The sequence below is a fragment of the Ananas comosus genome, linkage group 20 (genome assembly GCF_001540865.1).
Source record: "Ananas comosus cultivar F153 linkage group 20, ASM154086v1, whole genome shotgun sequence".
In the NCBI taxonomy this organism is placed as follows: Eukaryota; Viridiplantae; Streptophyta; class Magnoliopsida; order Poales; family Bromeliaceae; genus Ananas; species Ananas comosus.
In genome coordinates, this window is record NC_033640.1 from 9,277,913 (window position 1) to 9,305,591 (window position 27,679).

The 27,679-nt window shown below is 35.8% G+C and overlaps 3 protein-coding genes across 3 annotated transcripts; 2 read left to right on the forward strand and 1 right to left on the reverse strand.

The window, feature by feature from the left end:
• Positions 812-5,320, forward strand: LOC109725542 (mitochondrial phosphate carrier protein 3, mitochondrial-like). Its single transcript, XM_020254772.1, has 6 exons — positions 812-1,286; positions 1,997-2,358; positions 2,456-2,499; positions 4,061-4,275; positions 4,370-4,494; positions 4,789-5,320. The coding sequence occupies exons 1-6, from the start codon at positions 972-974 to the stop codon at positions 4,931-4,933; spliced, it is 1,206 nt and encodes a 401-aa protein (XP_020110361.1). The 5' UTR covers positions 812-971; the 3' UTR covers positions 4,934-5,320.
• On the reverse strand, positions 5,993-8,330 carry LOC109725543. Its single transcript, XM_020254773.1, has 3 exons — positions 8,109-8,330; positions 6,473-6,541; positions 5,993-6,395 (listed from the first exon to the last, which is right to left on the reverse strand). Exons 1-3 carry the CDS (start codon positions 8,286-8,288, stop codon positions 6,234-6,236), a joined length of 411 nt encoding a protein of 136 aa, XP_020110362.1. The 5' UTR covers positions 8,289-8,330; the 3' UTR covers positions 5,993-6,233.
• Positions 14,374-27,555, forward strand: LOC109725973 (zeaxanthin epoxidase, chloroplastic-like; the record flags this gene model as incomplete). The annotated part of the gene is given in 16 exon segments (XM_020255385.1): positions 14,374-14,907; positions 21,105-21,267; positions 21,424-21,498; positions 21,595-21,695; positions 22,078-22,193; positions 22,951-23,162; positions 23,438-23,529; positions 23,732-23,846; positions 23,939-24,042; positions 25,426-25,471; positions 25,611-25,675; positions 25,792-25,881; positions 25,982-26,036; positions 26,122-26,210; positions 26,511-26,598; positions 27,274-27,555. Coding segments are annotated over 16 exon segments (2,010 nt in total). The 3' UTR covers positions 27,355-27,555.

The following is a 27,679-nucleotide window of genomic DNA, read 5'->3' on the forward strand; positions in this document are numbered from 1 at the left end:
ATTAAGTTAGAACACGGTGAATTATTCACCGTGTCTAAACACGGTGAATTATTCACCGTATTTCTTATCGTGTTTTTTGTATATTAAAAAGTGGAATAAGGAGTTAGGGATGTCAATAGGTATGGATACCGAAATATTATCCGAATCCAAACACCGAATAAATTATATATATATTAACGTATTTATTTTTGTTTATTTATACAATATATAAAATATTTAATAATTTTTATTCCTTAGATTTTCATCCAACGGTATAGATTTTTAAAACCCGCTGGATTGGATGAAGATCTAAGGAATAAAAATTATTAAATATTTTATATATTGTATAAATAAACAAAAATAAACTATGTATATATATATAATTTATTCGAGTTTGAATTCGGATAATATTTCGGATATCCATACCTATTGACATCGCTACTCCTTATTTCACTTTTCAATATACAAAAAATACAAAAAATACGTGCTAAACACGGTGAACCATTCACCGTGTTTGAACACGGTGAATGGTTCACCGTGTTCAACTTAACACACGGGCCCAACTCTGCCCGCGTGGCCCTGACGTGGCGCCTACGTGGCAGACTCAGGGCCATTTTTGTAAATTAAATTTTGACAGGACTATTTTTAAAATAAAAATTTGTCAGGGGTCTAAATGCAAAAAAAGCCCGTTAATGCTGCTCTAGGACTTTCTTTCACTTTTAGAAAAGAGAAGGACTAATTTGCAAAAAGAGACGAAAAGAATTAGTCCGGGTTGCAAAATCCGAATCTATATGGACTTCTATGCAAAATCCCTCCATTCATAATTCACTGGAACACAACGTTCTGAAACGGAGCGAAGAAGCTTCACTCTATTTCCCCACACTGAGCTATTCGTTACTCCAACGGAGAACTCCACCTCTCCCTCTCTCTCTCTCTCTCCCGAAAACCTAACCCTAGAGGCCACACCGATCGCGATCTCCACTCCCTTATCCATGGACATTCCGAAGAGATATCGCGCGTCGCTGCTCCCGAGCTTCCTCTACTCGTCCTCCGCCATCATGGCGGCGGAGATGGGCGCGATCTTGAGCTGGAACCCTAGATCGCCCCCGGAGGATACGGCGCCGGTGGCGTCGGGGGACGGGGGAGCTCCGGCGGGGTCGTTCATGATCCAGGCGCCGAATGAGCCCGGGAAGATCGAGATGTACTCGCCGGCGTACTACGCGGCGTGCGCCGTGGGAGGGATCGTGAGCTGCGGCCTCACGCACATGGCCGTGACGCCGCTCGATCTCGTCAAGTGTAACATGCAGGTGAGCTCGATCTATTTACTTCTTCCTGAGATGTTGATGCTAGGGTTAGAAGTGCTTTAATTTGGTGCGATTAGGTTATTCTTGAGGATAAATGAGGACTCTAATGCTCTGATCAACGATTATTAGCTGCTCTCGTCCATTATGGATATATCTACACAGTAATTTAGTAGTTCCTACTGTGACTCCACAGTGCGTTTGGATTCCTACTGTGGTTTCTGAAAATCTATACAGTATTACATTCTCTAGGGATTTGATGCATTAGAGGATTCATGAAGCTTCATTGACAGATCATGTTTTGTACTGTAATAATTGTTGATATATGCTGATCAAGTGACTTCAACTGTTCCTCTAGTTTGCTTATATTATTAGATTAGGAGTATATCTTGTACATAAGATTATGGTTGTGATTGTACTAGTCAGTTCACAGAAGCACCCTTTTCACGTGGACATCATTTTGAGCTATATGTTGTGCGTATGATTATCTGACTTTTTTTTATTTTGTATTAAACCTTTAACATCTTTTTAGCTGTTTCATGATCCCCATTTATTTGTAGAAAGCTCATCCTTCTGAAAACAATTCCTTTTCTCAAAACATTTTTGCTGTAAAGATGGTACCAGGGTTGTTATTGTTGTTAAGTTTTAACTAAATTTTTGGATAATCATGTAACATAATAGTGTATCTAGTCTGAAGTTTCTTCTTAATATCTCAGATTGATCCAGTTAAGTACAAGAGCATCTCTTCTGGATTCGGCGTCTTGCTAAAAGAGCAAGGCATCAGGGGCTTCTTCAGGGGTTGGGTACCAACCCTGCTTGGTTACAGTGCCCAAGGGGCTTGCAAGTTTGGGTTCTATGAGTTCTTTAAGAAATACTACTCAGATATCGCTGGACCTGAGTATGCTGCTAAGTACAAAGCGTTGATTTACCTCACTGGCTCCGCTTCTGCTGAAGTCATCGCCGATCTGGCTCTCTGCCCCATGGAGGCAGTAAAGGTGCGCGTGCAAACTCAGCCCGGGTTTGCTAGGGGTTTGAGCGATGGGCTCCCCAAGTTCGTCAAATCTGAAGGATATCTGGGGTAAAATCTGAGCCCTTGAAAATCTTGATCATCTTGTTTTAGTGTTGCTTTTTTCTTCGTTATTCTCTCTAGCTTCGTTATAATCTTTGAAATGCAGACTATACAAAGGATTGGTTCCTCTCTGGGCGCGTCAGATACCTTGTAAGCTCTTTTTTTTTTTTATTGATGTTTTAGACCAATTTATCATATACTGGCAGTGCCAGCGTTTGAATTGATGATGGTTATTTTGTGACATATCAGAAACTCTTGAGAAATGGTGCCAAATAATGGATTTCATTTCCATTACTATGATTCTACTTGAACGATGTTACGACAAACGCACAAACGGAAACGAAAATGGCGAACACGAAATAATCAAACCACAAGCAGAAATAAAGGAGAACACACAGATTTACATGGAAAACTCTTTGCAGGGAAAAACTACGGGCGAAGGAGGAGAGAACTTCACTATCGAAGAAGGGAAAAACCCGTTAAGAGTTTCCTTTTCGGCCTGAGCCCTCCGCTATCCACCACAGACATTCATTTTTCCTTCACAATTTTATTTTCTGATTTGGTCGCACCGCGAAACTGTCGACGAGTCAAAATTCCGAACTGAAGTCGATTATCAATTTTGAGTCACATCTAACAAATGATAACCTTATCCTTTCCATATCATTTCCAATGGGTAATTTCAGTTCGAAACTTGCATTTCTATGACTATCATACAGCATATGCAGGGTAGTTGCTGGTGCTATATTATTTGTTGACCACATTAATGGAAAATATGATGAGAAGAGTTGGGGGTTGTATAGATTATTGCAGTGCATGAGCTTCTATGAAAATAATATTAATAAATTTTCAGTCGTCCATATTGATTTTGATTTTCGTATTTAAGTAGAAAAGGAGGAAAAAATAGATTTAACCTGAAGCATGCTTGTGTTAGGCATACTCAGGTTAATGATTAAAGCAAGCATGGCTATAGAACCCTGCTGTTTTTGTGCATATAAGTTGATGAAATTGGTGGAAAAAAACTAGTATACTGGCTCTCAAATTTTCATATTTTCCTTTGTAAAGGGTAATTCAATACTCAACAATGGGGATTGTATCTAATGACTTAGATCCAACATAACTGGAAAGATGAATTCTTTAGTGTGATTTAGGTCCACTATGGTTGGAAAGATAACCATTTGGCTTGAACACAACCTTGGCTTAAGTTTAAGCGCTAGCCTACTGCACCAGTAGGGCCAAGAATTGTCTCGTCTATACACATTTATATTCCACTATATGTGCTATGAAGTATGTATGCATAATTTTATTGTGATATAAGATGATGAAGAAAATTTTTACTTACATTTCCTTGTGGCCAAATCCAGTCCTTTATAATGCAAACAGTTCTTCTTGACATCTACTTGTGATTTTCAAGATTTTATGTGTGCATATAACAATCTTCCTCTCTGCTTGAGTCTTCTCCAGCTTGATGTGATTGGAGTTGCACTTCAATGAAGAGGCATACAATTCTCTCTACTGTAGGACACAAATTATGTCCGTGCCAATCATAAGCATTGTTTTTTTTTTTTTGTATTTGTTTTGTATGGACTATTATAATAAGAGATCATGCAGTCGCTTTGTTTCCTATTTCATTATTCAAATGTTTAGTGTTGCTTTTTTAACTTAGGGTCCTGCAAACTCGTTGACACATATATAATGGAATCATACTTTGCAGATACCATGATGAAATTTGCATCTTTTGAGACTGTTGTTGAAATGATCTACAAGTATGTGATCCCCACACCAAAGGACCAGTGCAGCAAACCCCTTCAGCTGGGTGTGAGCTTTGCTGGTGGTTACGTCGCGGGAGTCTTCTGCGCGATTGTCTCTCACCCAGCCGACAACCTCGTCTCCTTCCTAAACAACGCCAAGGGCGCCACTGTCAGCGATGTGAGTTTTGTTTATCTTTCTCCTATTATTTACCATTGAATTTCATGGCTACTTTATTGATCTGCTTTAGGCGGTTTTCCTTTGATTTGCTTAGGCTGTGAGGAAGCTCGGGTTGTGGGGTCTCTTCACACGCGGGCTTCCTCTTCGAATCGTCATGATTGGTACCCTCACCGGGGCGCAGTGGGGAATCTATGATGCTTTCAAAGTCATGGTCGGCCTGTAAGTATTCTCTCAACTTTTGGCTAATGGCTACTCTGGAAGGAGGCCCCTTATATTACCCCCTCAAACTAAAGATTTCATCAGTTTGCGCCCTTTCTCAATTGCTTCGCTAGGTCAATAGGATAATATTAATACTTCTTTCATGGGTCATTGGAGTAAATTAAGACAATATTCATGGGGCCAATGCAAACATCATGAAATTTTTAGGGTTGTTTCCTGCATTGTAGCCCATAAACTTCTCTTTGATGTTTGTTGCAATTAACTTAGTTTCTGATGAGTGTATATTATTTTTAGGCCCACAACTGGTGGAGTTGCTCCTGCCGCAGCGCCGGCCACAGAGAATGCGCATCTAAAAGCCACAGAGAATGCGCATCTAAAAGCCACAGAGAATGCGCATCTAAAAGCCACAGCGAATGGGCATGTAAAAGCCAATGCTTGATTTTCCTATGACGATGACGACAAATTTCTAACATGTTGTACCTATCCTAATCAGGATTTGTAATATTGTGATTGAAAGAGCATTTTTCTGTTTCATATTTTTTCAGGGAATGTTTATATCTAATCACTAAGGCCTGAAACCGGAACTCTTCAAAAGGTGTAGCTATTGTTTTGGCGTTAGAATGGTTCAAGCTGTTGTTAGAGTAGCAATGTAATAAACTGGAGGGTTAGAAGGACATAGAATTGCTCGGACACTGTTATCATCTTAGGCTTCCGGGCAAATTCGATGGTTTTTGTTCAACTTTGCCCAGTTTCTTCCTTTATATTTTCGTTACTCTTTTTCTTCAATTGTCAAAAGGCAAAACATAGTGGGAATGCCATTTTTACATGTTTTTGTTTATTTTCTTTTAATTTAGTTTTTTTTTTTTTTGGTGTATTTATGGTTTACCATGAGAATTTCCTAGTGCACTTTCAAAATCAAAGGGCCAAATGGAAACTTCTAAATGTTGAAGGGGCAAACGTGCAATTTGTTGGGTTGTTGGCGCTAACCATTAATTCCGAAAGCTCGAGCTGATAGAAATACGCAATCAATTCACTTAAAACGTACAGATACAACGCCCACGGATCTCGATTGTGATTCGACCCAACTAACTTCACGCCGTTTCGAACATGATTTGTCCCACCTAACCTCACGTCATTTCGAACATGACTCGGCCAAACATATCCTCCAGCACCTGGACACATTTGCAGCATGCGGGAATCGAACCCGTGACCTCTGTCTCTAATACCACTTGTTGGATCGTTGGCGCTAACCATTAATCCCAAAAGCTCGACCTGTTAGAAATACGCAACCAATTCACTTAAAGCGTACAGATACAATGCTCACGGGTCTCGATTGTGACTTGGCCCAATCAACCTCACGCCATTTCGAACATGACTAGGCCTACGCAGCCTCACGCCATTACAAACATGACTCGGCCCAACATGACCTCCTGTCACAAGACAGGATGCTGACCCATTTAAGCCAACACAATTTACTCTCTTTGGCATCTAATAAGCGTAACTGAAATAGTTGAAGGGTTAAAATACTCATATGAAAAGTTTCCGGATTCAATTTGCAATGGTACAGGGATTACATTTCCCCCCACAATAAAACAGAAGAACGGTCACTGTGACTACATTGCCTTAAGCTCACAATTACACAAAAAGTGCAAAACAAATCGTTCCACTTTTTCTTATGGTTATCAAGCTCCATGTTGACATGATTAACATCCTAAACTACTCATGTAGAAGGTCGAAAACTACTTGTTCATCTGCGTAATCTTTATATCTTTTGCCATTGCCACGGCCGCATCACCCCTTTTTAGAATGCTCTCGAGCACCGCTACCTTCTCCAACAACGATTCGGCATTTACACTCGCAGAATTGACTAATTTATCAGCTGCCCTTAGAGCAGCGCACAACTAGAATATGATCAAAGAATACATCAGAATACATTAGAGCAACGAAGAAAAACCTTATACAGAGAAAGATACCAGACCTTCAGCATCAAAGTTGTCCACGAGTGGTCGTTCCCTTCTAACGACTTGATCAGCTGATCGTAATTTTCCTGACGCGCACGAAAATATAAATCTCTCTTTCTTTATGTTAAACGCATGATGTCGGAACTAAATAAACACAAACACATGACTTACATGAATGCTGACACATGAAAAGATGTCTTACACAGTTTTGTTTAGAGTTGGTACCAGAGATTTAGTAGTTGAATAACATGATAACTTCATATGCTTTCGAAGAATCTCTACCAAGATATTTCTTAACCAGGTCTACAGCGAGTGTGGTATTTCTCCATATGCATGGATTCAAATACTTATGAAACCTGAATTGGATGATACTAGAACAACAAAAATACCAAGTGCGCCATCAGCAAAACCTCAGAATGTCAACCTTATAGCCTGCTTCCGGATCATGTTACCCCAAACAAACACCATATCCTTAACAATATCAAACAACACTAGCTTTCTCAGACAATTACATCATGTAGACTCTATATGGATCCTATTCCTCACTCAAGTAGACGATACAACTGATCTGTAACTGCAGTAGGAAGTACATGATACATAGATCAGAAGGCTTGTTCCGACAAATATGGCCTTGAATGATCAAGTGGATGAGGGGTCAGAATCACCAAAAACACAAATTGTAGGCCCAAAACATAGTCCATTTTTGGTCCAACCACTAATGAACTATGGGTTAAGATCTTGAACTTACTATAACTTGAGGATTAGTCAAACGAGATGCATCTTAAGACACTGTCAACCAGAATATCACAAATCCAAATTCAAATTCCAGAGAGTTTTATTTTGTCGTGCAGGATGAATATATCTAATGTTGCGGGAGCTAATCTTTGAAAGGTAATAAAACAAAAAAAATCAAGCTTTATCACTAAACAAAGGATATCAAGCGTAAATTATTCGTGCACAATAAATGCGAATTTGGGTTTATCTTATACAAAATTTATAAACAACCTACGAGGTCGACAGTTGACCGTCACCGTTTCGCATAAATAGTTCAACCTTTAAACATCTACAGACGATTTTGTGTTCTTCTCAACTGTGCATTTAGTAGAAATCAATCACACAACATTTGACAATTCGCACAAGTTCTTTCCTCTGGTAAATTATCACACAGCAGATCTTCTAAAATTAGTTCATACCATCACCTCGAAAACCAAATTCCTCAACTTCGTTTCAAATGGCACTACCAGGATACCAAATTCTCTTGTTCGAAACTCAAATTAATTTGTGATTTGGAATGATTTGGATTTCACAGGAATATAATCAAATCCGTCGATTTGAGGTCTAATTTAATAGGATTTGTACCTCTAAAACACCCAAACACACACACACAAAATAAAAAGGTAGCTTTTCGATCCAAAAATTCTCCTTTTGGATCGAAACCGAGTCTAAACATAACCTAACAACAGAATCAGATCTATCAAGTACCATTCCCAACAACGCATTCCAACATCAAACCCCATTCAATCGGATTCATTACGACACCGAATCAATCCAACTCCTCCTCGATTTTGATACCAAACAGAAGAGAGAGAAAGAGAGAGAGAGAGAGGAGATCGAAGGGGGCGAGGGAGGTATTAAGGGTTTATACTCGCATACCTCGAAGATGCCGGGGAGATCGGAGGGTTGAAGAGGCTCCATAGGGATCTCCACCGCAGCGGCGGCGGAAGGGATCGCGCCGCCGTCGCCGCCGCCGCCGTCGCCGCCGTCGTCGTCGTCGCCGGCGACGTCGCTCAGGAGATCACCGATGCAGAGAAGTGGGCCCCCCACACCGCGCATATTTGTACTTCTTCCCGTTCCCTGTTGCTGCTGCTGCTGCTGCTGCTGCTGCTGCGATCGTTTTGTGGGAGTTAACATTGCAATATAGCCCCTCAACTTTCTAGTAATTACTTAACTATAGAACTTTGATGACAACTTTATTGACAAAATCGTATAGAAATTATCTAAATTATAAAAATTTTGAACCGGCTACTTAATCTTTTAAAATTTTAAGAAAAAAGTTCAAAAACTCTTCCTGTGATTTCACACTTTCTCACTTTAGTATCTTGTGGTTTAAAGTGTATTAATTTGCCTCCCTGTGGTTTTATTTTTCTCTTTTTATTACCATTTTTTTTTTTTTGTAAATCAGTGACAAAATTAAAATTAAAGGGTACTAGAGTAAATATTCGATAAATCTAGATGGGTATTTGAAGTTTTTTGTATATAATTTAACGAAAGATTAAACAAAAAGCTACCGAAAAGATAAAAACAAAACCACAGGGAGGCAAATTGATACACTTTAAACCACAAGGTACTAAAGTGAGAAAGTAAGAAACCACATTCAGATTTTTAAAGTTTTCATAAATTTTAATTTTACTATCTAATCTTTTAATTTTTTTAATTCGAGCTAGTTGACTTTACAATTTAAAGTACTTATTTATTTTTAATTAATAGTTGTGAGAATTATGTGCGGTATATAATAATCTATAAAAATAAAAGATACATAAGTTTTTCAGATAGTGTAGGTACCATCGGTTAGATTGAATTTGGATCTTAAGATATTAATTATTAAAAGTTGAGTGCAACATAATGTCACGAATTTAGAAATTTTGCTTCCTAATCCAAAGATGAACAAGTTTTACTCTTTATTTGCCAGTTTTAGCCTCCGCACCTCAGAACTAAGTACAAAAAGGAAAAAAGAGAGAGATAGAGGTTCTGACCACAAAACAAAATACTTTATTATTTAGAAAAATTGGATTACAAGCAGAAAATCTTTTTGTTGTCTTTGGTCTCAGCTAACCTTCCTACTTATAAACCTAAGGTACATTGAATCTACTTACTAACCAGCCTAAGAAAAGCTATAAAGAGGACCCTTTGAGTTATCCATGATCCTCGGGCATCCGCTAGCAATTTTAGAGACTTTAATTGCTGCAGTTGTATGACTCTTCGACGTCTTCGTCTCCGACTGAAGGCGTTGGAACAATGCCCCTTTGGCTTTCAGTTTCAATCAGCGAAATTGGGCCAGCGATTTGGACCGAACTGAAATTTTTCTAATTCTATAGCTACCGTTTGGTTCGGGGTTAAGAAAAAACTAGTTATTCCAGGAAAGTGGGGTTAAAGTATTTTTGTGTTTGGTTAGGGATTGGAGTTAGTCCAGGATAGTAAAAAATAGTGTTTGGTTGGAGTAGGTGGGATAAGAAAGATAGTGAGTTATTATGAATAGAAAATAGTATTTGGTTGGAGTTTGGTAGAATTAGGTAGGATTAGCTAACCCGAAATAATTTATTTGATGTGAGGTTAGCTAACTCACCCATATTTTGAGGTGTTTGGAGATAATATGGGGGTTAAGGGGTTATTCCACCCCTTAACCCCCAACCAAACAAGGGCATAAGGTGCATGATACACCTTACATAGATGCCTAAAATAATGTCAATAAGGTGCATGACACACCTTACCAGAGGTACAAATATAAATATCACTAAATTTTATAGGAATAATATAAGAAAGTTGAATTTTATAAAAATATATTTGTAATTCGATATATTTACAGAAAACTGTATGCAATTAACCCTAAATCTAATAAATATATCATATGACATTCTAAAATTTTACATGCAAAATATTATAAATCTATCTATCACTCTCTGTACCCCTGATTGTTTGAACTAACTTGATGCCTCAGTAATTAATTTACAAAACAAAATAGGCCAATTTGCATAAAAAATCCACTTATTTTGGGCTTTTGCAAAACCGGGCCAATTTTTTTATTTTTGCAGATTCGGTCCACTTTTTCAGCAAACTGACCAAAATACCCTTTTTACTTTTTCTCTTTACTCTTTCTCTCTCCTCTTCGTTTCTCTCGTTCTTTTTTTTTCTCGCCGGCAGAGCGGAGGCGGAAACGGTCCGTCTCGCCTCTCACCCTCATTCTCTAGCCCTCGCCCTCGCCCTCGCCCTTGCCCTCGTCCACGCACCCCCAACCTTCCTCNCTTCCTACTTATAGACCTAAGGTACATTGAATCTACCTACTAACCAGCCTAAGAAAAACTAAAAACTATAAAGAGGACCCTTTGAGTTATCCATGATCCTTGGGCATCCGCTAGCAATTTTAGAGACTTTAATTGCTGCAGTTGTATGACTCTTCCACGTCTTCGTCTCCGCCTGAAGGCGTTGGAACAATGCCCCTTTGGCTTTCAGTTTCAATCAGCGAAATTGGGCCAGCGATTTGAACCGAACTGAAATTTTTCTAATTCTATAGCTATCGTTTGGTTCGGGGTTAAGAAAAAACTAGTTATTCCAGGAAGGTGGGGTTAAAATATTTTTGTATTTGGTTAGGAGTTGGAGTTAGTCCAGGATAGTGAAAAATAGTGTTTGGTTGAAGTAAGTGGGATAAGAAAGATAGTGGGTTATTATGAATAGAAAATAGTGTTTGGTTGGAGTTTGGTGGAATTAGGTGGAATTAGCTAACCCGGAATAATTTATTTGAGGTGGGGTTAGCTAACCCACCCATTTTTTGGAGTGTTTGGAGATAATATGGGGGTTAAGGGGTTATTCCACTCCTTAACCCCAACCAAACAAAGGCATAAGGTGCATGATACACCTTACATAGATGCCTAAAATAATGTCAATAAGGTGCATGACACACCTTATCAGAGGTACAAATATAAATGTCACTGAATTTTATAGGAATAATATAAGAAAGTTGAATTTTATAAAAATATATTTATAATTCGATATATTTACAGAAAACTATATGCAATTAACCCTAAATCTAATAAATATATCATATGACATTCTAAAATTTTACATGCAAAATATTATAAATCTATCTATCACTCTCTGTACCCCTGATTGTTTTGAACTAACTTGTTGCCTCAGTAATTAATTTACAAAACAAAATACATAGTTCACTCTTTAAAAAATTAAAGATATGGTACGGTGCATAACACCCGGTGCATGCAATAATTCGATACCTCGAGAAATTAAAATTTTAATTTATTGTCTAACATTTCGATTTGGTTGATTTGAATTAGTTAAAAATATTTTAACTTTAAAATTTAAGATAACTATTTATTTTAATAAATTTATAATTATAAAAATTACATAAGTTATACTAACTAAATATGTAAAAATAAAAAATAAATAAATTTTAAAGTCAAAATATCATCACTAATTCAAATTAACTAAGTTAAAAAAGATATACAGTAAAATTAAAATTTATAAAAAGTTGGACATTCAAATTAAAATGAAGAACCGTTCAGGTAAGTTTAGTATGTTCTTAATTACAATTTTTTAAAAAATAACTTGCTCCCCCAATCACTTACTGACACGACACCACTCTGAAGAATCACCGTGCACCCGCGTTACACGGGGTCTACGAGAGCCACACTGTGCGCTCAAAAGATCTCCCACCAAAGGCGCCCCGCCACGTGTCCGCACCTACATCCAAATTTGGGATTGGCTCTCTTTCGCTGTTACATCACCACCACTCATTTATCCTTTTCACTATCTATAATAGGAGCCCAAAAACTATACAAAATGTGAGATAATCTTTTTTTAAAAAAATTATTGGATACACCTCGTGTATTCGCACAGCTCATACACCAGTTTTTAAGCTCATATTATAAAAAGCAGTACTATTGACATACACCCGATTTTGAGGTGTACAAGAAGCGTTTTTGTATTATGTAAAAAAAAAACCTTCAAATACCATGCACTTTTTCACTTTAGTACCATGTGGTTTAAAGTGCATCAATTCAGTACCCTGTAGTTTCGCACTTTCTCACTTTAGTACCTTATAGTTTAAAGCGCATCAATTTAGTACTCTATGGTTTCATTTTTTTCTTTTCGTCGGCTCCTCTGTCAATATTTTATTAAATTATATACATAAAACTTCAGATACCCTACCTAGGTTTATTGAACATTTACTTTAGTACCCTTTAGTTTTAACTTTGTCACTGATTTTTTTTTACTCTGTTAATATTTCGTTAAATTATATACAAAAAATTTTAGATACCTTATCTAAGCTTATCGAATATTGACTTTAGTACCCTTTAATTTTAACTTTGTCACTGATTTAACAAAAAAATTANAACAAAATACATAGTTCACTCTTTAAAAAATTAAAGATATGGTACGGTGCATAACACCCGGTGCATGCAATAATTCGATACCTCGAGAAATTAAAATTTTAATTTATTGTCTAACATTTCGATTTGTTTGATTTGAATTAGTTAATAGTATTTTAACTTTAAAATTTAAGCTAGCTATTTATTTTAATAAATTTATAGTTATAAATTATACTAACTCAATATGTAAAAATAAAAAAATAAATTTAAATTTTAAAGTCAAAATATCGTTCACTAATTCAAATTAACTAAATTAAAAAGTTATATAGTAAAATTAAAATTTTAAAAAAGTTGGGCATTCAAATTAAAATGATGAACCGTTCAGATAAGTTTAGTATGTTTTTAATTAAAATTTTTAAAAAATAATTTGCTCCCCCCAATCACTTACTGACACATCACCACCCGAAGAATCACCATGCACCCGCGTTACACGGGGTCTACGAGAGCCACACTGTGCGCTCAAAAGATCTCCCACCAAAGGCGCCTCGCCACGTGTCCGCACCTACATCCAAATTTGGGATTGGCTCTCTTTCGCTGTTACATCACCACCACTCATTTATCCTTTTCACTATCTATAATAGGAGCCCAAAAACTATACAAAATGTGAGATAATCTTTTTTTAAAAAAATTATTGCATACACCTCGTGTATTCGCACAGCTCATACACCAGTTTTTAAGCTCATATTATAAAAAGCAGTGCTATTGACATACACCCGATTTTGAGGTGTACAAAGAAGCGTTTTTCTATTATATAAAAAAAAACCTTCAAATACCATGCACTTTTTTACTTTAGTACCATGTGGTTTAAAGTGCATCAATTCAGTACCCTGTAGTTTCGCACTTTCTCACTTTAGTACCCTGTAATTTAAAGCGCATCAATTTAGTACTCTATGGTTTCATTTTTTTTTCTTTTCGTCGGCTCCTCTATCAATATTTTATTAAATTATATACATAAAACTTCAGATACCCTACCTAGGTTTATTGAACATTTACTTTAGTACCTTTTAGTTTTAACTTTGTCACTGATTTTTTTTACTCTGTTAATAAATAGATAATAAAAAGAGAAAAATNATTGAACATTTACTTTAGTACCTTTTAGTTTTAACTTTGTCACTGATTTTTTTTACTCTGTTAATATTTCGTTAAATTATATACAAAAAATTTCAGATACTTTACCTAAGCTTATCGAATATTCACTTTAGTACTCTTTAATTTTAACTTTGTCACTGATTTAACAAAAAAAATTAGTAAAATAAATAATAAAAAGAGAAAAATGAAACCACAGGGTACTAACTTGATACACTTTAAACAACATGATACTAAAGTGAGAAAGTGCGAAAGTGCGAAACCACAGGGGCTAATTTGATACACTTTAAACCACAGGGTTCTAAAGTGAAAAAGTGTGAGACCACAAGAGGAGTATTTGAAGTTTACCCTTACGTAAAACACATCCTTTTATGTTACGCTGTGGTGCATGGCGCACCGGGTGCATGTGTGTTGTGATATCTCAACTGTGAGATGAACAAATAAGACAGAGGGGACTAAAAACAAAAACAAAAAAAAGGGAGAAAAAAAATCAAAATTCCATTCCCATTTGTCACCTCCCTTTTACTCCATCAATTAATTCCTCTCCATTTGTGAACTCCATAGTTCTGTGTACTATATCAAAGATTCAGAAAAATTAACCCATAATTCCAATTCATTTCTCCACTTTTCTCTCTCTCTCTCTCTCATCTCTTATCTCTTATCTCTACACTCAATAGCTACAATTAAGCTATGGCTCTATTCTATGCTCCTCTCACTTCTCCCCCAAACTCCTCATTCAAATCCCACTTCCCAATTCAACTCCCCAACCACACTACTCATGAGGAGTTCCCAGCAGCTCCCAGCTTCCTAAACAAGCACTTCTGCACCACACTCATCTCCGCAAAGCTGCGGCCGCGGCCCGCTGCGGCCACGGTGTGTTCGCGCGGCCCCGACACCACCCCGACGGAGGGAGTGTCGGCGTCGGTGGCGAAAAAGCAGAAGCCGAGGATTCTCATCGCCGGCGGGGGGATCGGGGGGCTGGTCCTCGCGCTCGCGGCGAAGAGGAAGGGGTTCGAGGTGGCGGTTTTCGAGAAGGACATGAGCGCGGTGCGAGGCGAGGGGCAGTACCGGGGGCCGATACAGATACAGAGCAATGCGCTCGCGGCGTTGGAGGCGATAGATATGGACGTTGCCGAGGAGCTGATGCGGGCCGGGTGCATTACTGGGGACCGGATAAACGGCCTCGTCGATGGTATCTCGGGCACTTGGTAAGAACACTTTTCTCTCATAACTTTTTTTTTTTTAATTTTTGTTCGAAATTGCGTACCGTCGTTGTTAAATGTCGAAAATTTCGAAATAATCAGTTACTTAATTTACATGTTATTAAAGCATGTAGATTAGTTATATACAAAATAGGTTTCCGTAAATATTGCTCCTGAAACTTTGTTAAAAGACAAAATTAGTTCTTAGGAGAACCTTACGTTTTAGATAAATAATTAATTAGAGAATTTTTTTTTCATAGTAAAATGAAAAGGCAACAAGCAAATAAGTTAAAAATGGAAAAAAATCAGATAATTGTTTTAAAAAATCTTATTCCAATTAAATTTTGCTGCTTTCCAATGTTTACTTTTGTTTTTTTTTTTTGGCGTGCATGTGTGTAATATTAATTCTAATTGCTTAAAAAATTAATTTGATGAAAAAAAATAAATTAAAAAAAAACTGTAACCGCGTCATTTCTTCTAGAAATAAGCAAAAATATAAAAACTGGTCAAATCGATCGGATCGCTATTCTGGTATAAGTAAGAACTAGCTATTACAGGAATAAGTATAAATATGGGGATAAGAAAAATAGTGTTTAGATGAAAATTAGATTGTTTCCAGGAATAAGAATAATTTATAGTTTTATATAGAAAATGGTGATGTTGGTGGGAATAACCGAGAACTACTATTTTCGCGTAAAAAATCAGCGTTTGGGTATAAAGGAGGGGATAAGGGCCTATTCCTTTTCCTATCCCCTAACCAAACGCTGCTTAAAGTACTAGGATTCGGCCTTTTGAAACGAATAAGTTAAAAAAAAATTATTTTGAACTAGTGGTTAAATAATTGAACCAGTGAATTGGTTCTATTTTAATCAAATTGGTCAAGCTTTTTTTCTTATCAGGTTGTACTAAAATCCAACTTAGTTGATTTTATATTTTATTAACACCAATTAGTTTTATAAAAGGTCAAGCGTGAAAATTTATCTCTATTTAATTTGATCTAAAAATCAGTATTTATAACTAAATATAATATTAGAATAATATATATATATATATATATATATATATATATATAATCAAACTATAAAATAATAATTAAATATTTATAATGTTATGCTTTCATCACTGATTCAACCGGTGGTCGGTTAAACCATTGGTTGAACCAGTGGCCTTTGATTCAATAATATTTTCGAATTATTATTCGATCTAATTTTTAAATTTAAAATATTGAAAAAAAGATGAAACGCATACCATGCGTATAGTGGAAGAAAAGAATTAGGATCACATTTGTCCAATAAAAATCCGATCTTATACAATATGATCTAGAGCCTCTTTGGTCCCGTCATAGAATATAGTATTATTCAATAAAATATTATTCAAAATGTTCTTTTTGAGAAGGATTATACAAAAAATTTTCTGAAATTTTTTCCGCAGCAAAAATAAAAACTTTAAATAAGAACTTCTATTTTTAAGATTTTGGATTTTATTTCGTATCCTAAGAACTTTCAATGTTTTTATTTACCAAATGCTCTATTTGAGATAACTATGTTTGAATGCAAACACATAACTAAAATCAAATTAGCAGGAACATTTATTATTTGAGAGATATTAAAACAGTTAATTTCGGTAAGGGGCTGTTTTGTAACTATATGCTGATCAAAATTGTGTGTTTGATTTAATACATTTGAATTCAACTATTGCAATTAAAATTATATGAAGAGTTCCAATTTGGAGAAAGCTACTTTAAATAATGATAAGTTTATCTTCTTAATTACTTTCTAACTAGAAAATATTTTTTTATCTTTATTGGAAGTAATCTTACCATTTTATAAATAAACTGGTAAAATTTTAAAAATACATTTACTAACTATACATGACCAAATAAATTATTTGTAGTTATAATATTTTTTATTATATTCAGTCAAACAAGATGCATGTAATTGCAACTGCTCAATTTCTATTTTCATAAATCTTTAATTATACAGTAATTTTAATTACATTTGACGAAACAGATCTAAGTGTCGAATCTTAGAGTGCCAATAATGACTGTAGCCGCAAACCCTTCTCCATAAATGCTATATAAGCTGATCAACTAGTTAATTAGGATTTTTCTAATAAAAAGTATAGGGTTAACTTCAAATATCATTCATGTTGTTTCACACTCTCTCACTTTAGTACCCCGTGGTTTAAGGTGTATCAAGTTAGTATCATATGGTTTCATTTTTATCTTTTCGTCTCCGTTAATATTTTGTTAAATTATATACAAAAAACTTTAGATATCACATCTAGATTTATCACATATTCACTTTAGTACCCTTAATTTAGTTTTAACTTTATTGCTGAATTAATAAAAAAAATTAGTAGAATTAATAATAAAAAGATAAAAATGAAACCACAGTGCACTAAATTAATACACTTTAAATCACATGATACTAAAATAAAAAAATATAAAACTATAAAAATAATATTTAAAGTTTTTTCAAAAATATATTATATAATTTTCTTTTAAAATCTTTTTAACTCTATATCGTTTCATCTTTGTTTAAGGCTTCGTTTGGGGTTGCGGGGAGATTGCGTTACGTGCAGTGAAAGAGTATGTTGGAAAAATACTCTGTTTGTTTCCGTACGTAATATTGCGTTCCGCATATCGCGATGAGTCGGTTACGATATATTTTCTGCGTCCCATCGGAGAACGCAGAAGTATATCCTTATATGTTTTTTTCTCAACTCTATTTTATTTAATAACATTAAATAGATCTCAATACCAGACTAAGCTTAAGTAACTTGTCCTGTGGACGGTTTCCTAAAAATAATAATAATAATAATAATAATGACCCTAGCACTCAATGAGTGGAGCATAATAGAGACACGTGAGGTGAAGTGCTGGGCACGTGTCAAGTGCCACAGCACGCGCATCACACACGCCCACGCCGACACTTTTATTAATATCTGAGTTACTTATTTAATACTCGGATTAGTTTACTTCTAATGAGAAATATTTACTGTAGAATTGGTCTACCACATTATCATCCTAGAACAGCTACTTAACTTTGTTTTTCTCCTTTGATGCCATAAGAGTGTAACTAATAATTTGATGGTGTAGAACATATTGTATGTGTTTACACTTTTCAATTAAAAGAAAATTAGATTTTTTTTTTTTTTTATTGGTAACGAGTTCAACCAACTATTCTATATAGTAATAGAATAAGTAATAATATTTAAAGCATTATCAAATAAAAAATTACAACTTCTAATTTTATATTTTTGCATTTTAAGACTCCTAAAACTCATTGTTATTATGTAAGACTAAGTTTTAAAATTCATCCACTGATATTAGATTGAAAGATAATTTATTACCTTGAGTATAGCACATTTTTCACTTAACTTCTGAAATTTTTTAAAAATGTACATTTTATTTTCCATAATCATATATAATGATATATTAATGATGTATTGAGAGGAGGTTAGTGATTAACAACAGAAATTGTATTTTATATTAAGTCAATCCTAAACCTCCTATGTTCAAGACTCTTGAATTCGATTTTCTAAGATATGATGTTTGAATCGACGGTCAACAGTATTAGATATAATCTGCATCATGTAAACTCCTGAAAAATCAAATTTCATGATTTTTCGATGTAACTGACTTATTGCTTAAATGGTTTCAAAACTAATAGATTTTTATAATATATATAAGGTGTATTTAGGACAACTTGATCACTAATTAAATGATGTCAAAAAAATCACATAATCTAGTTCTTAGGAAATTCATGCACCATAAATTATGTTTAACGAAGTTAATCGTGCATTCATATGCCTCACAATTGAAAACGGCATGAAAATATTTGTTATTCCGTACTTCTAAAAATATTCTATTTCAATTTTAATTTTAATTATTATATCACAAAGGAGAGAAAGTAAAATATATTATAATTTTTTTTTTAGAGAAAAAGATAGCAAACTATCCGCTCCCTTCTTTTTTTCAAAAAAGAACTCAATTAGAAATGTAAAGCATCTCAACTTTAAATTTAAAATTTTAGGTATTAATCATCATATTGAATTTAAATATACAAACTATTATTTTCTATTAGCTTAAAATTTTGAAAAAAAATAATTATTTTATATAATTTAGGACAATTAAATTTCAAATACCACTCATGTGGTTTCGCACATCTCGCTTTAGTACCCTGTGGTTTTATTTTTCTCTTTTTGTCAGCTTTTTCATTAACATTTTGATAAATTATATAAAAAAAACTTCAGATATTTCATGTAGGTTTATTAAATATTTATTTTAGTATCTTTTAGTTTTGACTTTATCACCGATTTAATAAAAAAATTTAATAAAAAAATAATAAAAAAAGAAAAATAAAATTATAGGGTACTAAATCGATATATTTTAAACTACAAAATACTAAAGTAAAAAAAAGTACGAAACTATATGAATGATATTTAAATTTTTTTTATAATTTAATATAAAACCATAGTAAAAAAATTTTAAATTCGAGTCTCGTTCCCCGCAATAATTTGTCCACAAAAAATAATGAAACGTAAAAAACCGCCCCACTGAGCCCACTAGCCGTTGACCGCCGAATATTCACCGTTCCTCCACTCCCCACAATCAACGCTGATGCGCCACGTGTCCTGTCCTACCTCTCCACCGTAAACAAAGGCCACTCTAAAATAAAGCTCCTCTCTCCTTGTTCATTTTTTGAGCATCCAAAACCCTCTTCTTCAACAATGGCCCTCTCCTTGTTCCTCCTCTCCTCTTAGGCACCTCCCATGGCGACTCCACTCCCCTACGCTCTCCCCACGCCTCCCCCAACCTCGTACTCAAATGCCCATTTCCCCTTTCCCCTTCCCATCCCCTCTACCCCGCAAAAGAAGCACCTTTTTGCTCCCGTTACTGCTAATGAGAGGAACCAATGTAGATGGGGAGCTTCAAATACCCATTTCCTCCTATCCATCTCCTCTAATCCCCAAAACAAGAACCTTTGGGGTGCTATTTGTGGTAAGAGGAGGAAACCAAGTAGATTGTTGGTTTCGTCGCGATCGGCGGTGAATTCGCCGCGTAAGGCTCGGATACTCGTCGCGGGGGGTGGGATCGGGGGTTTGGTGTTCGCGCTCGCGGCGAAGAGGAAGGGTTTTGAGGTGGTGGTGTTGGAGAAGGACATTAGTGCCATTAGAGGGGAGGGGCAGTACAGGGGCCCGATCCAGCTGCAGAGCAATGCGCTCGCGGCGTTGGAGACGATCGACGCGGCGGTCGCGGAGGAGGTCATGGAGTCGGGGTGCGTCACGGGGGATCGCGTTAACGGGATCGTGGACGGAGTAACTAGTGCTTGGTAATTGCTCTCTTAGTTTGGGGCTGGTTCTTTTCAGGCTAACACATGATATATTACTGCAAAGTTTGATAATTGCAGGCCTATTGTGCAGAGTTTTAATTCTGAAATATATAAAATGTTGCAGATTTGTCCCTGTAAATTAACTAATTAATTGCTGTTTGGACAGTTACGCCGATAAACAATTCGTATTCTTAAGATTCTTTTTAAGAATTTAGGATCTATGGTTTACATAGAATGATATGATAGATGCATTACATTGATCAATCTATAGGAAAAGTCAAATTAATCTGTCCACTGATGAAGACGGGCAAATTCCCCTTTTTCTCGGATGTTGCAATCTTCTAATCTTTTCGTATGTTGACTAAAATGGGCTGGTCACCTTTTGTGTGAAATTCGATTCTTCTAACGCAATTATTTGCTAGTTGATTAAAATGAGTAACTCCACTCCATCTTCTTGCACAATTTTTCCACCTGTAAGATTAAGTGTAGAGTGTAAACCTTTGGTTGGCTATAGCCCTCTAACATCCAAGTTTTCTAGTCCTATCCAAACTTTGGGAGGTCGTTATATTCTTTTATGTCGAATTTAGGGGACAGTTCAATGTTGAGAGCATTGGAAATATTAGAGCTTTAGGATTTTGAGGTCCTCCACGGTTGTACTATCGCCTTTTGTTATAGTGGAATTGTTACTTCGTATCTTCTCTCGACCACAAGCTTCAAAGTTTGACCACATGGAACATTGTTCTCTCTCTTTTGATGGTTGATGGCTACTTTATGCATGCGAGTACAAGCATAATCTTTGATGAAAAAATATTAAAATCTTTATAAAGTCTCTGTTGATACATCTAGTGACTTCTGATTCAAATTCAGGTACATCAAGTTTGATACATTTACTCCTGCAGCGGAACGCGGTCTTCCGGTCACGAGAGTTATTAGTCGCATGACTTTGCAACAAATATTGGCTCGTGCGGTTGGTGATGACGTCATTATGAATGAAAGCAATGTTGTCGATTTCGTCGATGACGGAAATAAGGTAATCTAAACTGATGTATTCTTTGAAAGCAAATAATCACATCTCTCATTCTGGTCCTCATCCATTTGGTCTTTAAAAAGTCTATGAGAATGTACAACTTTTTCTGTTTCAGTTGAAGTAACTTTGTTGGTTACACCACATTTTTCATTAATGCAGGTCACGGTCATACTTGGGAATGGGCAACGGTATGAAGGCGATCTTTTGGTCGGAGCCGACGGTATATGGTCAAAGGTATACTAAAGTGCATGCTTCGTCTTTTGTTAAATATAGTGATTTTCTTTTTCAGTGTTTCTGTAATTACATAATCAAACATTTCCTTCTAAATAGGTGCGTACGATCTTATTTGGACCGAAGGAGGCATCTTATTCAGGTTACACATGCTACACTGGTATTGCAGATTTCGTGCCTCCCGATATTGAAACTGTTGGGTATGGCTTGATTATGTTGATCACATTAGTTTAGCATTTGATTTTTGTAGCGACTTTTTTAGCATCTAGATTGCACCAAAAGTCCCCAACCTTTTAGCATTGTGTAATTTTACCCTTTTCAGTTAAATTCCTTATGTAATTGGTTGCCCTGTGAGAAACTTTTGGACTCCGACGATTTCATGGGCATTTTCTATCCAAATTATCAGAGGAATTTAATGGAAAAGTGTAAGAGTGAAACAAGATGACAAGGTTAGGGATTGGGGACCGAACTAAATCCCACTGAAGGGTTGGTAACCAATGGTGTAATTTGCTTATGTTGATATTTTATGTACTAAGACCTACTTGTTCCCTTTTTTTCTTTTCTTTTTTTCCTTCCCTACAGGTACCGAGTATTTCTTGGTCACAAACAATATTTCGTTTCTTCAGATGTGGGTGCTGGAAAAATGCAATGGTATGCATTCCATAAGGAACCTCCTGGTGGCACTGATGCTGAAAATGGTAGATTTTCTAAGGTTTTCCATGCTGAAATGATTTGCCTTATATTACTTGTTCCAACTGTGTTCTTTTTTCACATTGTTGAATACATAATATTAAAACACCGTTCTCTACTAGCTTAAAGGAGAACAACCATTTTTTCACATTGTGTAACATGATATCAGAGCAAGAAGTGTTGCGTTCAAATTCCTCAGGGCCTATCAAAATGTATGGTTCCCAGATGTAAGGGGAGTGTTGAATATATAATATTAAAACACCGTTCTCTGATAGCTTCAGCTTTAGGAGGACAACGGTTTTTTTTTCACATTATTTAACATACATGAATGTTTGTGGGAGCAATATTTAGAAAAACTCCACACAGTTGTGGCACGAAACAGATTTTGTATCGCTACTCTAGTAAGGTAGTAAGATAGTTGATAGCTGGGAAGGTTACTGGATTGCTAGCCAAAAATACACAGGAAATTTAGTTAGATCTTGTCCACTGTTAAAAAATCCTTTGTCAATTTTCTTGCACATCTAATTTTACATCTCATCCTTTGTTCTCCTTTAGGTGATGCTGATAGTAACTATTTTATATGATTTGGACATGGAATTATTTTTAAATTAGCACTATTTCATGAAACACTGCTGTAATTTAGACAATCCGTACATGCCAATAGTATTGACAACTATGAGGCAGCATATCAAAATTGCAAAGAGCCTCTCGTTTATTAATTGGCTACTTATTCTCTTGTAATGCTTAAGAGGAATCTTTCGACAGGTAAAAAGGAGAGGCTGCTTAAAATATTTGGCGGTTGGTGTGATAATGTGGTGGATTTGATAAATGCAACTGATGAGGAGGTAATTCTTCGTCGTGACATCTATGATCGAGTACCTATTATGAGGTGGGGGAAGGGTCGCGTTACCTTGCTCGGGGATTCTGTCCATGCTATGCAGCCAAACATGGGTCAAGGAGGTTGCATGGCTATTGAGGTATATTAAAAAAAATTGGCTTTTACTTATATATCTCTTTATGTAGTTTCATAAATTTACATATGTACCATTGTGTGCTTTATTTTCTTCTCTATTTCTCAATTCTCTTTGATGTTTCACGCTTGACGAACTAGCCCTTTTGTTTGATTTTTGCTTAAACATGCTAATGTCCTTTAATATAAAATAGCATCTTTTCAAGAGAAAAAAGAAATATGCGTCTTCACTTTGATTTCTGTAAGATTCTTGTTTCATTGCTTCTTTCTGTGTTGTCGCAGGATGCTTATCAACTTGCTTTAGAACTTGAGAAAGCATGGAACCAAAGTGTGGAAACTGGAACTCCTATGGATATTGAATCTCCTTTAAAACGGTAAATTTCACCCCTTTCACTAGTATTTTCAGTTTATAGAGGGAAGCAATAAGTCTTAGCATCGCATGAAGATGTACCGAGAATTAACCATGCATCTAGTATTTGAGCTGATACTGAATTTCTATTACATGGTGAATATCTATTATTTTGGTTATTTATCCATTAACTTACCGGAACTTGACATGTTTTCTTCTGATTATAGTTATGAGAAGGAGAGAAGAATCCGTGTTGCCCTTATATATGGTATGGCGAGAATGGCTGCAATAATGGCATCCACTTATAGGCCATATTTGGGTGTGGGGTTCGGACCCTTGTCGGTAAGTTACGAGCTTAACTAATTAATAGCGTTAACAAACTAGAATATTCTCTCTTGTCGTACATCTCTACATTGATGACCTGTTTGTTGTAGTTTTTGACGAAGCTCAGGATACCGCATCCTGGAAGAGTTGGTGGGAGATTTTTCATCAAGTTTGCAATGCCACTTATGCTTAGTTGGGTTCTTGGTGGTAACAGGTGATCATTTCGAGTCCATTCTCTGTAGTTTCTTTTCTAATCCAGGTTTCTTTCCTTTTCTTTCTCTGTGTGTGTGTGTGTGTGTGTGTGTGAATTGGGAAAATACCCCTGCAAAGTTTGTATTTATGTGCGCCCTTGATAACTGTAAGGAAAATTTTAAAATAATATATTTTGTTTATTGTTTTTAGTGAATGGATGTGATTCTTCGTGAAAGGATGCAATCCTTAATGAATGGATGCAACTCTTAGTGAATGGATGCAACCCTTAGTGAGTGGATGCAACTCTAATCAAAGGGTATGACTCTTAGAGTGAAAGGATGTGACTTTTAGTGAAAGAATATGATATGAAAAGACACATCTTTATAGTGTGTCTTTTCGTACATATGCCCGTTGGAATCAATGGTTATATTCATTGAACTTGATTCATATAACTATTTGGTAGTTATGATCAAATGAAAAGTCACAATCGAAAGGTCACTTCACGAAACACCCTTTCGTGAATAGTTACTTCATGAAGCACCCGTTCGTGGCCTATATAAGTCCATAGCATTGGTTGCAGAAGGAGACAGACAGAAAACAGTTGAAGAGTTGAAGTCTTCATTCATAATAATTCCATTCTTGTTTTATATTCTATTTCTTTTGACAACTTAATCGAGTGAGTGCTCAAAGGCTCGACTTCGTGTGTGCAAACGCAGTTGAGGTTTACGCTTCATTGTATCCTGGGAGGTTGTTCGTTGACCCGGTGCACACCAAATTGTTAGAACGGTGGGGACGGATTAAGCCTTAAGGAAAGTGGCATTGCTACACGCCTTGAAGCCTTTTTAATCTTTCTATTTCATACCTTTATCACAATCTGCTCCAACAATAACTTGGCTTATTTGTGCAGATGCCCCTGCAGGGGTGGTATATATGTGGATTCGGCATCATTTGTAAATAAAATGCCAATAAATATGCATGTTTTGCTTGACTACATATCTTCTAAGTTCTCGGCCATGATTGTTGGTTGGCTCATTGGCTTTTTTTGGCCTAGATGGATTAGATAACAAGATAACTTTTGGACATATCAGCAACAAATGTAGTGTCTTTTCTTTTTCTTTTTTCTTTTTTTAAAATCTTATGCTATGGACCATGACATAAGATGTAGGAATGACGTGAGATCACAACCACCCCCACATCATGCTGCTATTCCACTGGCACTGTAATTACAACGTATTATGCCTCGAAGAGCAATATCTCACTATTTCGAAGATTTGAAGATTCCTTTTGTTTCCTTTTCTTAGATTCTTCGCAGAATAGAAGATCTTTATTGACTATATTAAGTCTATCATGTTATCAATTTTTATTGCTTAGTAAATCTGAGACATAGAATCTCTTGCTTTTACAGCTCAAAACTTGAAGGAAGATCGCCAAGCTGCCGACTATCTGACAAGGTATGTTTCCGGGAAGCAAATCGACTTGATTAGTTATGTGCAAATTGATCTATCATAAACATAACGAATGAAAAGACAATATTATTTGCTTTTAATCAAGAAGCTTTGTGATGTTACTGACGAAACCACTTCATTGAAGGCAAGCAACCAGTTACAAAGATGGTTTGAAGATGATGATGCGCTGGAACGAGCTCTTACTGGAGAGTACGTCGTCTTCTCATCTCTATTGGACTAAATGGCAATTATGAATTCTACTAAGAGTTTCTTGGTATCTCGATTCTTTTACATAATTTGCTGATGTGCTTCCTTTTTTTCTACAGGTGGTATCTCTTCCCCGCAAGTAGTGGAGATAATTATGCCGCACAGCCCATTCATCTGATTAAAGATGAGCAAAGACCACTAACTATTGGGTAATATTTCTAAACACAAATTCATAATTTTACTTATTTACATAAAACAAAAATAGAGATGATGCATGATTCTTTTTTTCTTTTTCTTTTTTTTTTACAGAAACCGATCACAAGCTAGCACGTCAGGTGTTTCATTAGCCTTGTCCTCGCCACAGGTTGGTAAACACAAAAGTGGAGATTTCGTAATTATTAAACTGCTTTTATTTTGTCTAATTTGTGGAAACATCTCGCTTCTCTCAGGTATCGGATATTCATGCTTGTATAACCTGCAAAGATAACGCCTTCTACTTAACTGACATGCAGAGCCAATATGGTACCTGGATCACTGAGTAAGTACTTGGAAGGGAGATAAGCATCTTCTACACATTCAGATAAATTTTTCGCATCTACTTCTGCAAAGCTGAATCATTGTAGTCCCTCTCAGAAAGTGTAGCTTCTTGCAAAAATTTTCTTATTTTTCTTAAGGTTCTTAATACCCTTTTTTGGTTACTTGGGTGGTCACCTAATAATTGGGAGAGTATGTAAAGAAGTTACAATTTTGCTACAAATAGATAATTCGAAAGGATATATTAATAGCATTTAAACATCTAATATATTGGCTAATTGATCTTCGTCCTTCTTTTGTCCAGCAATGAAGGAAGGCGTTACCGAGTACCCCCAAACTTTCCTGTCCGTTTCCACCCGTCGGATATCATCGAATTTGGCTCTGATAAGAAGGTAATTTACTTGCATTTACTATAGATACATTTCTTTTCCTTGAGAAAACATATACTAGATATTGTTATATGTTTTGTGGTCATTCTTAAATGCGATAGCCCTTCGGCAATGGAATCGACTCGTAAAGCCAGTCAAAATGGAAGCTTAATCAGTTTTAATAATATATTATATTTATCCATCATGCGCTATTTGTTACAAGAGCTAAGCATGAATCAATAAGATGATGCTATGATTCCTATAGTCAACATATATGTTTAAGTAGCTAATTGAAGGTGCAGATTGAGCTGAAACTAACGATAGCGAAGATACTGAGGTCGACTTTTTGAAGTATGCATATGGAAAGAATTTTATTTTCTTATACTCCGTCATATTTGTATGTAAAATAGCAATCAAAATCAATGTTTTGTGACTATCAATCCTACCTTTCAAAGTTGCTTTATACATAATAATGCCTATATTTATGTGTTCAATATTCTAGTATTGTTCTATCCAGTGCAATTCATAAAGCAGGGATCTTTAGATAGGGACTTATACTCCATATGATAGAAGTAGAGCTTAAAAAAAGCAACAATTCCAAGGACTTTTTTTTTTTTTTCTTTCTCGTAATTTACTTTCAAAAGTAAAACCTTTTTGAAGGAAAAATGTTTAACATATGAACTATTTGGACGCGCGCAGGCCGTGTTTCGAGTGAAGGTTCTGAAGACGATTCCGGAGAATCTGACAGGCGAAGGGCAGCAAATCCTACAGGCCGCGTAATGAACCGAAATTACTCTTACTATCTTCATTCGCAGATTGTACAGCATTGATACGCGCGAAACGCGACTATGCACTATAGTTTACTCATTTTGGGGGGTAAGGAGTGAGAAAAGATGATTAGCAATTTAATTTAATTTCTGTTCCAATTAGAAATGAAATATGTTTGCAATTTAATTTGCACAATAATTTGCTTTTTGCCTTTTTCTTCCTCTTTTGCTTTGCTCAGAGTTGTGGCTCCATCTGGTAAAACTATCTCTTGTATATTGTGTACTTAACATTAGAAATATATACAATTTATGAGTTTCACTAATTTTATGATCAAATT